We start from the raw sequence: 13,402 nt of genomic DNA, 5'->3' as shown, positions 1-13,402 counted from the left end.
AAAAGGGGACCCTAGTTCACTGTTGGTGGGATTGCAGACTGGTACAACCACTATGGAAAACAGTATGGAATTTTCTAAGAAAACTATAAATGGACGTGCCTTTTGACCCAGCAATTCCACTACTAGAAGTATATCCTAAGAACCCTGAAACACCAATCCAAAAGAACCTATGCACCCCGATGTTCATAGCAGCACAATTTATGATAGCCAAGAGTTGGAAGCAACCTAGATGCCCATCGGTAAATGACTGGATCAAAAAGCTATGGTACATTTACACAATGGAATTCTATGCTGCAGAAAGGAAGAAGGGACTCCTACCCTTTGCAACATCATGGATGGAACTGGAAAGCATTATGCTGAGCGAAATAAGCCAGGCGGTGAAAGACAAATACCATATGATATCACCATTAACAGGAATCTAAACAACAGAACAAACAAGCAAGCAAAATATAACCAATGACACTCAAATACAGAACAGGCTGACAGGGTTCAGAGGGGAGAGAGGAGAGAATCATAAGGGAAAAGGGGATGGACTCACATGAACAAGTATAAAGGACACATGGACAATAACTAAGGTGGGGGGGGTGGAAATGGGAGGGAGGTGGGGAGCACTGGGTAGGGCGGCAGGGCTGGGAATATAAGACAGAAAACTGTACTTGAACAAGAATTAAATAAAAATAAAAATTTTAAAAAAGAAAACCTTTAAAAGTCTATAAGAAACTATGGGTGAAATAATTTAGTGACTTGATGAGAGTAAAAATAATTTTTAAAAATACAAATTTTTAAATATAGTATAAATCAACTCCATAAAAGAACATTAATTTTGGCGTACATGTCTCCCCACTGTATGTATATGTTTAAAAATAATAGAAATATAGGTAATTTTAGTCCTTCTTATTTTGCCTACTGTGATTTTTAAAAAATATTCTCTGCAATGAGCATATTACTTTTATATTCATAAGAGAATGTTTTATGGTATGCCAATTGACTATGGAATGGGCTAATTCTAAATAAAACAAGATTATTTAAAGGGGTCAGCTCTCAGTAAAACTGTTATGAAAATATAAAACCTTAACTCAGTATGAAAGGAAAAAGAAGAAAAATCAATAAAGGAAAAAAAAAGGATTTACTTCTTTTTATGGTGCTAAGAAAGTCTTAAAAGTAAAGGGAGTTTCACATCAAAACAAAGAGAAGACATCGACGAGCAGTGAGCAGACCCAGAAGTCTTGGCTCAACCGTGTACATAGAGGAAAGGTAGGCAATTCCTTTGGCCAGTTACTTCCAAATCTTGATGGTAATCCAGTTTTTTAACCGAGCGGCTTTTTATCTAGCAAAACACGTGTAGTGCTTACTATGGGTCAGGCTTTGTGCCAAGTTCTTTATAACTGTTATAGCATTTAATTCTTTCAATTACTCTAAAAAGTAAGTACTGTTATCTTCATTTTAAGATGAAAGAAAGAAAGCATAAAGTTCGAAGTCACACAGCTACTTAAACAGACATTTGAACCCAGACAATCTGCACCCAGCATCATGATCTTAACAAATGGTAGGCTCAAATCTGTCCTTTAAAAGTGTCCCAAGTGATCTAACCAGACTACCTCAAAGTTTTTTCCAAATCTCAGTTCTAAAAGTTTGTGATTGTATTTTATAATTTCCTTATTATTTCATGCCCTACCAATTCCTTGATGATAATAATGTTCAATGTTTAGGTCTCTTAGGAGAAATCCTAGAGTGAAGACATGCTGGTCTTTCACAAGTGTCATTTTGGATCATTGTACATCAGCACAAAGTTCAAGCTCTACCAGCTGGTACATGGCCTCCTCAGCTACCCAAATAAATAAATTACAGAGTACATGTATCGACAGAGTAGGTCATTAAATATTTCAGATAAATTGATTCCCCTTTATATCATCATTTCAATGCAAGCAGATCAAGAGAAGGAAAGGGCAGGAGAATTTAAAAGAAATTGGAAGATAGATGAGGCCTTTGGAGGTCTGTCTTCTTGATGGTCCAGTCTTCCATCTCAAAGTCCGGAGGAGTGAAAAGGATATGATCTGCTGTAACCAAAAATGGGGGACTGAGGTCCCCTTGTCCCAGTTTCCCATGGCCTCACAGAGTTGGTATGTGGACCCAAATGTCCTCTAACAGGTGAAAGTTGGTTCTAATAAAGAAGAGGGGAGTAAGGCATCAGAGAGAAGATGTTACAAAAGGTCAAATGACGGGCTGAAGAACATGGAAAGGGAAGGAAAAAGGAGGGGAAGCATGTAACTGGCCCCAGTCCAGACATAGAAGAGAGCCAAGTTGTTTAGCTGGTGCAGAGTCACCCAGCTATGTACTTCTACCGACATTATATCCAGAAGCTACTGTTCTAAGCACATACCGGCAGAATAAACAAGCCTGCAGTTCTAATGAGCCACTGGGCAGTTCCATGTACAATGCCCAGAGCTCTCCCTGACATGGGAACCAACATGAACACCCCCACGGAACTGGCCCTCTTTCTGTAGATCAGTTGAGGACACAGACGCATGACCCCAAACTCTACCTTGTACACCATCCTACTCCTGCTGTCTGTGAGCTCCAGTCGGATGGATATATAATCAATGTTGGGGGAAGGAGGATCCTTATGTTGATACCGAAGCCCCATCAGCAGGAACTCCTCACAGCTCACTTGGAGGCCTCCTATTTTCCTCAGTCCCAGGGGACAGCTTCCACCTGGACACTTGAGCTCTGTTCCCAGTTCTAGAAGGTACAGCATTGAATTAAGATAGTCACTGGAACATAAAAATTATAAAATTTAAAAGCCAACTGTCTCTCCTGTGGATACTCCCTCCCACTGCCCCAAGAATGCTTATGTGTACATTCCAATCATTTACTAAGTGTGTTGTTGTTATTCCGAAGCCTGTCATTTACCAGAAAGAATAGTTGTCCAGCTGTCTCATGAGATCCTTTTATTTTTTTTGGTTTTATTTATTTTTTGCCCATGAAAAGTTACACTGAGAGAAAAAATAATAAAATGCCTTCTGTGGTGCTTGAAGGTCTCTGACAAATAGGCCAGCGGCTCACTGGAAGCCTTGCTCAGTCCAGCTGCAGTCGCCCTTTCTTTACGGCGGGCACTTCCAAGGCTCCCTCAAGCAATCTCTCTCTCCAAGGCTGATCTACTCACTGAAATTCCTCTCCATTGTGCTTGTCTCATGGGTTCCGGGTCCACTTAAAGTCTTTTCACTCAACTTTCCCTTAAATATTCTTTGAACAACTGAACCAACCTGCTCTCTTCCCCTGGAAATCATAGTCACCTCTCCAACAGTCTTTATGGCTCTGCCCAAATGCATTTTTGCTCCTATATGTATATAACACACATAGGCCACTTATTTTCTGAGTCACGTTCTAAAAATTTCCCTCAAGTACAAAATGGATGGGCTACTTCGTAAGCAGAAGACTGATGTAAAGCACATCTTTAGCTCCAAACTGCTGGGCAGATTCAAGATATTATTATGACTATGATTATCCTTTATATATCTTGGTCTTCCCATAATGCCTAGGACACTATTAGTCACATAGGAGTCACCCACATGGATATTAAATAAACAACAGAAAAAATTATCTATTAACTTTTCCTAATTTAAACCATGTCTGCTGCCTACCAGCTCCACCTTAATTAAACCTGCTCATAATATAAACACACCAAGTACTCTTAGTACCGCTGCCATTGCTGCTATTCACAATAACAGCTGACAGTTCCTGAGTACCTACTATGACCAGGTCTGTGTGCAGAACTTCGTGCTCATTTACTCCACCCTTTCCCAACCCCATGGAGCAGCTATCATCCTTGCCCATTTCATAGAGGCTCAGAAGGTTAAGGAACTTGCCTGAAATTACCCAGGAAATAGCAGAAACAGTTTTCAAACTCAGATCTCAAAGTCCAAACCCAGATCTCAAAGTCCATACTCTTAACCACTAACCTACATGTTGTCCACCAGCTACAATTTACATTAAGCAAAACTTTGTCATAGTAGGAGATGACAACATGTAGATTTTGACAACAAAATTATAGATATTTTGTCCGTTTTAGTAACACAGAGATAATTATTAAAACAGTTCATACGAGACTCGGGGAAAAAACCATGTGGCTGGTCTCCACGAGGTTCTTCCGGCCGAGGTTCCACCACGACCACTTGGCCATGGGCTGGCAGCCGAGTCCCCACAGGGTCCAGCCTGACTGTGCACTCCAGGCTAGCTCTCCTGTCATAATCAAAGCTAAGCAGGTTCTTATCAATGGCTCGGGACAGGCCGTAGAATTCAGACACCTCCAGTGCATTTTCACTCATACGGATGATGTTACAGTCTGGTTCCAGGAGGTGGACCCGCAGGATAAAGGTTTCTGTGAAGGTGTCTGTCTCCGTAAACCTATGGGAGAACAGAGCAAAGGCAAAACTTATTGGTGCTCAGGTACATTTTTTCCATCCCCAACACCCTCTTTTGTAAAAATAAAATTTTTACATTTCAATTACAGTTGTCATACAATATTATATTAGTTTCAGGAGTACAACATAGTGATTAGACCTTATATAACTTACTAAATTATCACCCGGAAAAATCTAGTGCTCATCTGACATCATATATAGTCATTACAATACTATTGACTGCACTCCCTATACTGTACTTTACATCCCATGACTATTCTTTAACTGCCTATTTGTACTTCTTAATCCCTTCACCTGTTTTGCCCATCCTCCCAATACCCCTCCCATCTGGCCACCTTTGAAATAGGTGTATCTCTGTATCTCCGAGTCTGTTTCTATTCTGCTTGTTTGCTTATTCTGTTTTTTAGGTTCCACATATAAGTTAAATAATACGGTATTTTTCTTCCTCTCTCTGACTTGCTTCACTCAGCACAATACCCTCCAGGTTCATACATGTTCTTGAAGATGACAAGATTTTATTCATTCTCACTGTATATATACACCACTTCTTTATCCTTTATCTACTGATGGACACTTCAGCTGCTTCCAATATGTTGCCTATTGTAACTAATGCTGAAATGAGCACATAAATGTATATGTCTTGTAGATTTAGTGTTTTGGGGTTTTTTTGGATAAGTACCTAGAAGTGAAATTGTTGGGTACTTCTTTGTCTCTTATTATATAGCCTTTGTTTTAGAGTCTGTTTTGTCTGGTATAAGTATTGTTAGGCCAACTTTTTGCTTGTTTGTTTCCATTTTCACAAAATATTTTTTCCATCCCTATTCTTTCAGTCTCTATGTGTCTTTCAATCTGAAGTGAGTCTCTTACAGAGAGCACGTGGAAGAGTCTTGTTCTGTTATTCATACAGCCACTACATGTCTTTTGATTGAAGCATTTACATAATTCATTCATATTAAAGCAGTTGTTGATAGACATGTATTTATTGCCATTTTAATATTTACATTTTTATATTTTTTTCTTTTTCTTCTAAAGAAGACCTTTTAATATTTCTTGTAATATTGGTTTGGTGGAGATGAATTAATTAGCTCTTTCTTATCTGAGAAGATCTTTATCTGTCCTTTGATTCTAAATGATAGCTTTGCTGGGTAGAATGATCTTAGCTGTAGGTCCTTGCTTCTCAGTGTTCAGGTATTTTGATACCCTGTGCATTTGGCCTGAAACTTAAAGATTGGTCTTCACAAATTTTGTATATTGCATAGACCTTGGATTTTATTCAGACTCTGTTCCCAATCTCTCTGTTCTTTTTCTTTCTTCTCCTTATCTTGATGTCAACTCCTTTTTCTGCCACATTCATCTCCAATGAAATGAAATACCTGCTCTCAAACCCATTATACATACTGATATTTAATGGTTGTTATGAGCTCAGTTTCACTTCTAGCACATAAATAATTTAAAAATATCAAATTTGCGTAATTTATGGGTTGAGTTTGAATTCAAGAAAGAAAAGGTGAGGCATTTCTGAAGCATCAAGGCCTTTTTGGTCTTCAGAAATGTCATTGCATGAGTGGTTATTTGCAGCCCACGTTGGATGCCCAGTTTAATTCTTGGCAGGTAAAGGTACTCAGTAATTGTTACTTTCATTCCCTCCATCACCTTAGTGACTATGTCATCAGGATATTTTCAGGGAGAAAATTAATGAGTGATGGGTGTGCATCAATAGTGCAGCTTCTAATTAGTGTGCATTTACTATGGTTTAGGCATATGCTAAACTCTTTACAAAGAGTATCTCCTTCCATCTCCATACAAAACCTGTGTAAGCATTGTTAATCCCATTTTACAGATGAGGAAACTGAACAGAGAGAGGAGGTCAATTAGCTAAACAAAGGGCTGGAGAGGAGGTAAGGGGAATAAGCACGCCCCCTGATTTTCTGTCTCCAACTTCTTAGAATACCCTATTCTTAATGTCCTCAATACCAAGAGGAATGACATCTCCCCTAACTGCCCCTCCACCCTCTCCACCCCTTAGAAACACAAGGAAGAAAGGCTGGCAGCCGGCATTCATCAGCTTTTCCAGCTCTTCCAGACAAAGTCTCTGAAGTGAATTGTTTTTTTAACTTTAAAGTCTTAGAAAGATCAAATAGCCCTATAGGTTGCTGGCAGCTCCCTAAGGGATCCTCGAGTGCCATTTCATTTTCTGAGCACAGCACGTTGTTCATGTCTCTCGTTTAGCATTTTCGTTCTGCACCACAATGATGTACGCATTGTTTTGCATTAGACGACGCACACCAAGAGTCCATGTGTCCTCATCTTTGCATTTCCTATGTTCGGGACAGGGCCTGACCTATAGTAGGTAATCCTGTTTATAGAATCAGCCACTGTTCCAATGTCTTCTACCAAACTCTTCTTGTGTTCATCTAATGCTTAGAGGAAATCCACACAGTTATTTTAGCTAAATACTCATAAGAACAATAAAAACAAGTAAAAAAAACTATATAAAGGTCTACTCCACCCGTACTGAACAACTGAGAAGTTGTTTACATGAAGTGAGCAATAGCAAAACCACAGGCTTAATTTTTAAATCAACTTTTTTAAAATTTATTTATCTTTTAGAGGGGAAGGGAAGGAGAGAGGGAGAGAAATATCAATGTATGGTTGCCTCTGGTGTGTCCCCTGCTGGGAACTGGCCTGCAACCCAGGCATATGCCCTGACTGGGAATCGAACCTCAATCATCTGGTTCACAGGCCTGTGCTCAATCCACTGAGCTGCACCAGCCAGGGCAGAATCAACTTTTTACTAACATATAATTCATATACCATGAAGTTCACCTCCTTAAATTATACGACTCAGTAATTTTTAGTATATTTACAAGGTTATGCAACCGCCATGGCTCTCTAATTTCAGAACATTTTCATTATACCCAAAAGAAATCTACATCCATTAGCAATCAGTACCCATTTTCCATTCCCCCAGCCACTGGCAACCATTCATCCACTTCCTGTCTTAAAGGATTTGCCATAATGGACATCTCATATACACAAAATCCTGCAACATGCAACATTTTGTCTTTGGCTTCTTTCATTCAGCATTAAGGTTTCCAGATGCATCTGTGCCATAACATGTATCAGTACTTTATTCTTTTTTATGGCTGAGTAATATTCCACTGTATAAATATACCAGGTTTTGTTTATGCATTCATCAATTGGACTGTTTCAACATTTTGGCTATTATGAATAATAATTCAATGTGTACATCTGTGTATATATTTTTGTATAAACATAGATTTTTATCTCTCATGTGTGTGTATGTGTATAATATATATATGAATGAAACTGCTAGTATCAGTTGGTGATACTGCATTTCTTATAACTAAGCAGCTGATCATCAAAAAGAATTTTACTAAATTTTGGAACAATATTTTGTTCCTAATTCTCATTAAGAATTTATAGTTTATGATTTCCATTTCCCATTATAAGGGGAGGTTTGGAGCCAGAGATACCCGTCTAAGAATCTAAAGGGAAACAGGTAGGGCTAATAGTGTGCCACAAAAAAAGCCCCAAGGAAGATGATACAATCGAGATCATTGAGCACTGCCTCCAATCCTTGCCTCACCCATCCAGGTCTCCAGTTTCTACTGATTATTTTCTTGTTTAGAATCTAGTAACTCCCCATGACAACACCTATCCACAGAAAAGGAAACACACAGAATAATTAGAATGAGCAATGCTCCCGTGCAGCTCACCTGTAAAGTCTAAGCTTCACCGTGTCTTCATCAAGAATTGGGCAGCCATTGTGAATATACTTCACTTCATTGGGAAGGAAGTGGCAGTCAAAGACCTAGTTCACATGAAGAAATGGATAAATATCTGTGAGAAAATTGGTACAAGATTTAATTTCCCCAGCAGTGGAGTACTGCTTAGAGAAATTATGGTCCCTTAACATCTTGTTTTGTTTTGTTTTCTGTGTGTACATGGGTGTGTGTTTCAACCAACACCACCTATCTCCACCCCCATGCCCACACACCATCCTACTTATACAGTTGTGTCTTGTTTTGAGAATATCTAAATTAGGAAAATCAGATCGAATTGATCAAGCAGATAAATTAAGCAGTGGTTATCTCTCTAAATAACTATCTTTTTACAGTCTAGAATGCATTTAAAATATGGTTGCATTGATCAAAATGTTATTTCCCCACACTCTCCAGGGGTTCATAGGAACTAAGAGAGCAGTACCTGTGTGTATGTATGACAAAGTATGCATTCTCTCACCCGCCAATACACAATATTGGTTCTGTACATATATCTTTTCTCCTTTGATTTCTTTCTTTTCCAAATAGCATTCTTATATTCAAAGGTGAAGGCACTGACTATGGACACTACTGTGGTTCACCAGAGAAAAAGCTGGCTCACAGTAGTTTCTCTATACCTGTGAGAGACTGCTGTTGTTATTTATGTAGTAACAGAAACTGTTGATAAGACAAATATCAATTTAAGGGCAATTACGCCCATTAAAATAAAATTATAATTACCTGGTCACCTCACTTAGAACTATTAAGAAAATTACTAACTATTATATTTGGGGGATTCTTATTTTTAAAAGGAGTAATTTCTCTTCCACCTCTGCTGTCTTCCTCATTCTGCCCATTTGGACTCGGTAGAGATCCAAAAACAGAGCAGGTCCTCCAATACTGTCAGACACAGTAGGACTTTACCTCTGGTTATATCAATTAGCCTTTGGTAAAAATGGTTTGTTATATGTCGTTTAACTTAAAGTCAGAGAACTTATCAATGATGTTAAGCGAGAACTTACTGTTCCCTCGAGGTAGTCAAACGCCATCACTGTTGAGTTTGTGGTGTTTAGCCTGTGCTTTGTTACTGCTTCCCACATTTACAGACCACATAATCCTCTCTGAGAAGACAATACCGCTAATACAAATGATCCCATAGACATCACTGACTCCTCTTTTTAATTTACAACAAGGAAGGGAATAAAGTAAAGACCTTTCCCATATCATTGACAAATAGTCATGGTAATAAAGAGACAATCTGCTTTGTTAAAAGAAACATCTGTTTTATGTTTCGTAATATGTTTTCTTTTTATAAAAGGCGACAACTGTAATTGTCCATAAATTTACTAACTAAAACTAAAAAGAGCTAAATCCTTTTCTAATTACTGTCTAGCTTTGTTTTTTTCCACTTCAACTGCTTTTCAATTACAATTTATAATTAAATCGTCACACATTTCTAACTCATTACTCACTTTAATGACAGTAAACTGGTTCAAACCAGAGACATTTTCTGACTGCTGTATTTCTTATTCAAAAGAGCAATCCCCACACTAAATGGGGTGCTTTTCTGCCCAGGGAATTGTTTGTCTCTGGACAGGCATGAGAAGCGCTGTGTGCGAGGAATGCCGGTCCTAAAACACGAGGAAAACACATGGCCACCGACTTTATCTACTGGATGATATCGAGAGGGCTGTTGAAACAGAAGGGACTGGCGTGCACCATGGAAACCCCTTTCCAAATATCCAACAGGAAAATGAACCTGTTGGTCCTCAGTCAAACTTCAGTAATGAAATGAAAACACTAATTGAACAGATGTTAAACAAAACATTTTCTGTGCAAATCAAATAAAACTGTTCATTGCACAGCAGGGTATTGTTCATACAGCCATCTTGCTGGAAATGGGTTCACATAAGCCTTGCTCTCAATGTCCTAGTAAGATCTATTAAAGAATAATGCGTGAGCTGTGTGTGCGTGTGTGTTCTTGGCTATGCTTAACTTCAAAAACTCCATAAGAAGTAAATCCCTGAAGAGGGCTAAATCAGCCTTGATTAAAAACAAGCACACATTTTGAAAAAGCAGACTTTACTTGGCAATTTTGCTTTGTGTTGAAATTACCATAATTTTTTTAAAAAACAGGAAAATCACCTGTCAGTTTGAATAAAAAACGGACATAATTTCTGGACATAATAGGTTTCTTTATGGTACGAAGTTCTAATATTTGACCAAACAAAGGTGATGAAACTTCACATTTTAACAGATTCCTTTCCCACAGAATGAATTTTAGAAGATGCAAATCACATATCTACTTTACATGGTCTGAATCTGTTTAAGGTATAAGATTTACCTCTGGAAATATAGACATACAATGAACACTCAGGACTCAGTGTTAGTTTTTTTTTTTAGTTTGTTTGTTTGGTTTTTCTTCATGAACAACAGCATACTAGGGGGCACTGGGAGGCAGGCGTAGCCCCAGCAGCCCAGATTCTCTAATCAGCCAGGCACGTTGCTGGTTCTGCTCCACGTTGTCTCTCTGCATGGATTTTTGCCTTAAAGCCAGAAAATGTCCCAGATGAAGATTATTTGGAGCTATATTACAACCCTTGATCCTTCTGACCAAGTAAATTTTTTTAACCTAGTTTTAGTCAGTTAGACCCCTTTTTGCTCTCCAGTGCCTCAGAACCAGCCAAATGGAGAGAACCACTGAAGCACCACTGAAAATATGTAATACAGACCATCGCACTGCTCTCAGAAATTCTAAGTGCTAAATTGTATATGCAGAAGTCATAGGCTCTCTGGGATGAGAAGATACACCTCACGGGCTGGCTTACATTACAGTACATCCTCCCCAAATTCCTTATAAGGAGAGAGAATCCGGTGAATAACAGGGCTTTTGTTTTGCTCAGTGCTGTATGCACACTTGGGGCCAGAGCTAAATGCAGCGAGACCATAGATTGCCCCAGTGTGTAACCGGGAGGAATTTTTTCTCTTTTTCCCCCACTAACTATTCAGCCTCACTTCTAAATAAGTGCTGGACATTTTAAAAATATGTTGATTTGGAAGGGGTATCAAATTATCAGTTTGTCAGTCTTTGTAAAGCTCCTACATATATCCATACAGGAGCCCCTGAGGACTAGGATCCTATCTTGCTGCTTCCCAGAACTCCATGGGTTTGCTTTTGGCCCCAGTGCCTGAAGCTGGGTCTCTATTGCTTGCAGCTGCAGCTGAGTTTATTCACATTAGTGCTTATTTGAAGGAAACACTCATCCAAGTGTCTCCTTTCCCCTTGAGTGATAGGTGCCAATCAAACACACTTTCAGAGTGCAAGTCGTACTGGGAAAAAGTAAAGAGATATTGGGATTACCAAACACATAGGTCTTGGGCCATTATTGCATACTAACATTTTTTAAATGCTCATCAGAAGCTATTTGACTGAAAAAACAAATCTCATGGGAAACTGGAGGGATATGTTAGGTCACTAACATATCAGGATTACTCCCAACATGATGTGTTTCAGAATTGGACTATAACCTTAAATGTTGTAAGTAGAGTGTCTAGAGATGCTAATTTGAGCTAGCATCTATGTTTTTATAATCCTTCTCTACAACATCTGTCCCCACTTTTGAATAACTTCATGGAAGGAATATATCTCTTTAGATAAATGGAGAAGAAAATTAATATTCACAGTCCAGCAAATGGACATAAGGTATTTTTCCAGAAACAGCAGCAGCAGCCATTATTGAATATCCTCAAAATTGTTTGCATTGGGAGGAAAATTAAACCACAGTAGAAACAAGTAATAAAATCAGAAGCAATATTTTCATCGTGCATAAAAATAAACTACTACTTTAAACAAATACAAAAAGGATGAGCGCATGGAATACCCTTAAATGATAAGATCTCTCAGGTTTTGATTATAGGGAAAAAAATTTTCTACAGACATTTTTGAAGAACAGTGAATATTTAAAAAGAAGTATCCTCACATGTCTTCTCCCCATCTCTTCCCTCAGTCAAGGGAATGTTCAAGTGGTGTTAGTAGATGAAAATGATTTCCTGTTCTACTTCTGCTATTAGGGCCACAAGTGTGTCCTAAAAATGTCTTGAAATTCCTGATATCTTATCCAAAGGTACCCTGACTGACAATGGGTGAGATAACTTGGGGCAGAAATAACCCATAAGGGCTGACCATATTTTACCCTGCAAGGGACTACCTACTCCCACCCTCGTAAGGCTGTCTCTGTTTTGTCTTCTCTGCCCCCCAACACACACACACTCACACACTCACATTCATACATACTGCTGAATGGGGAAAAAACGGATATGACCTACCTGCGGAGTGAGTTTCCCAACCCTCTGGGTTATTGGCTCATTCATTACAACTTCCACTTTGCAAGCATCTTTCTCTTTGGGGATGGCAAACTTCAGGTCATCTCCTGACAGGAAGGCAGAGCTGCCCTTCATCACCCTGACTCCATGGTTCACGCTGATGAAGGTGGGGCTGGACCATCCCAAGAGGAGCAGTGGCAGCAGGGCTCTCAGCGCAGCCCAACTCAGGCAGCTCATGCCGACAGGGGCCAACTCAGTGCCGTCCACTAGTGAAATCCCTTCAACAAAGGAGGGCTTCTGTGCTTCTTCCGGGAGTGTCAGCTCATAGTCCAAGGGGCAGGGCGTGGGGTCCCGACAATGTGCCCCCAGATCTTAACATGTCTCTTTCATTGCAAACTCAGACAAGGAGGCCTTTCATGCAATCCCAGGGCTTTTAATAAAACTCGCTGATCACTCCTGACAACGCGGGCAAGATTAATGTGCCTCCCAAGTGCTTTTCTAATCCTGTAAATGGGAGTAGGGGTTGGAGGAAAGAGAGAGACCAAAAGGTTTGTGTGGCTACTCAAAAGATCCCTACCAACAAAGGAATCTTTCAACCAGCCTATCATTTTAGTTAAATTAAAAACAAATAAACTAACTTGACCTCCAGGATCATCTGAAAGGCAATGCAGCCATTTCATTACACTGCTTGTAACTCCTGCTTCTGGACTCAACAGGCCCGGTGGAGATGTCCACTGTGTGGTCCAGCAGGAGCCAGCCAGCGCACTGCCCAAGTGCAACGTCTGGCCCTCTGCGTTCGGAGGGAGTTGTTGAACTCTGTGCTTCTGCTTCCTCGTCTGTTAGATGAGGACTACAACCTGACTTGTGGAAGGC

The 13,402-nt window shown here is 39.5% G+C and overlaps 1 protein-coding gene across 8 annotated transcripts in view; it reads right to left on the bottom strand.

The window, feature by feature from the left end:
- The window catches only part of FREM1 (FRAS1 related extracellular matrix 1), a 178,701-nt gene that overhangs the window by 128,796 nt on the left and 36,503 nt on the right, over positions 1-13,402 (bottom strand). For all 8 annotated transcript variants that reach the window (XM_037061941.1, XM_037061946.1, XM_037061945.1 and 5 more), the window contains exons 2-5: positions 12,533-13,033; positions 8,162-8,256; positions 4,103-4,404; positions 2,543-2,739 (exon numbers count right to left, since the gene is read on the bottom strand). In XM_037061941.1, the coding sequence (XP_036917836.1) occupies positions 2,543-2,739; positions 4,103-4,404; positions 8,162-8,256; positions 12,533-12,766 (828 nt within the window). In that variant the 5' untranslated portion in view covers positions 12,767-13,033. The remainder of the gene's footprint in view (positions 1-2,542; positions 2,740-4,102; positions 4,405-8,161; positions 8,257-12,532; positions 13,034-13,402) is intronic.

This window comes from Sturnira hondurensis, unplaced genomic scaffold (assembly GCF_014824575.4).
Source record: "Sturnira hondurensis isolate 20B ecotype Veracruz unplaced genomic scaffold, ASM1482457v3 Scaffold0013559, whole genome shotgun sequence".
Classification (NCBI taxonomy): Eukaryota; Metazoa; Chordata; class Mammalia; order Chiroptera; family Phyllostomidae; genus Sturnira; species Sturnira hondurensis.
Note: the sequence above shows the minus strand (reverse complement) of the source record. Positions and strands in the feature narration are given on the sequence as shown.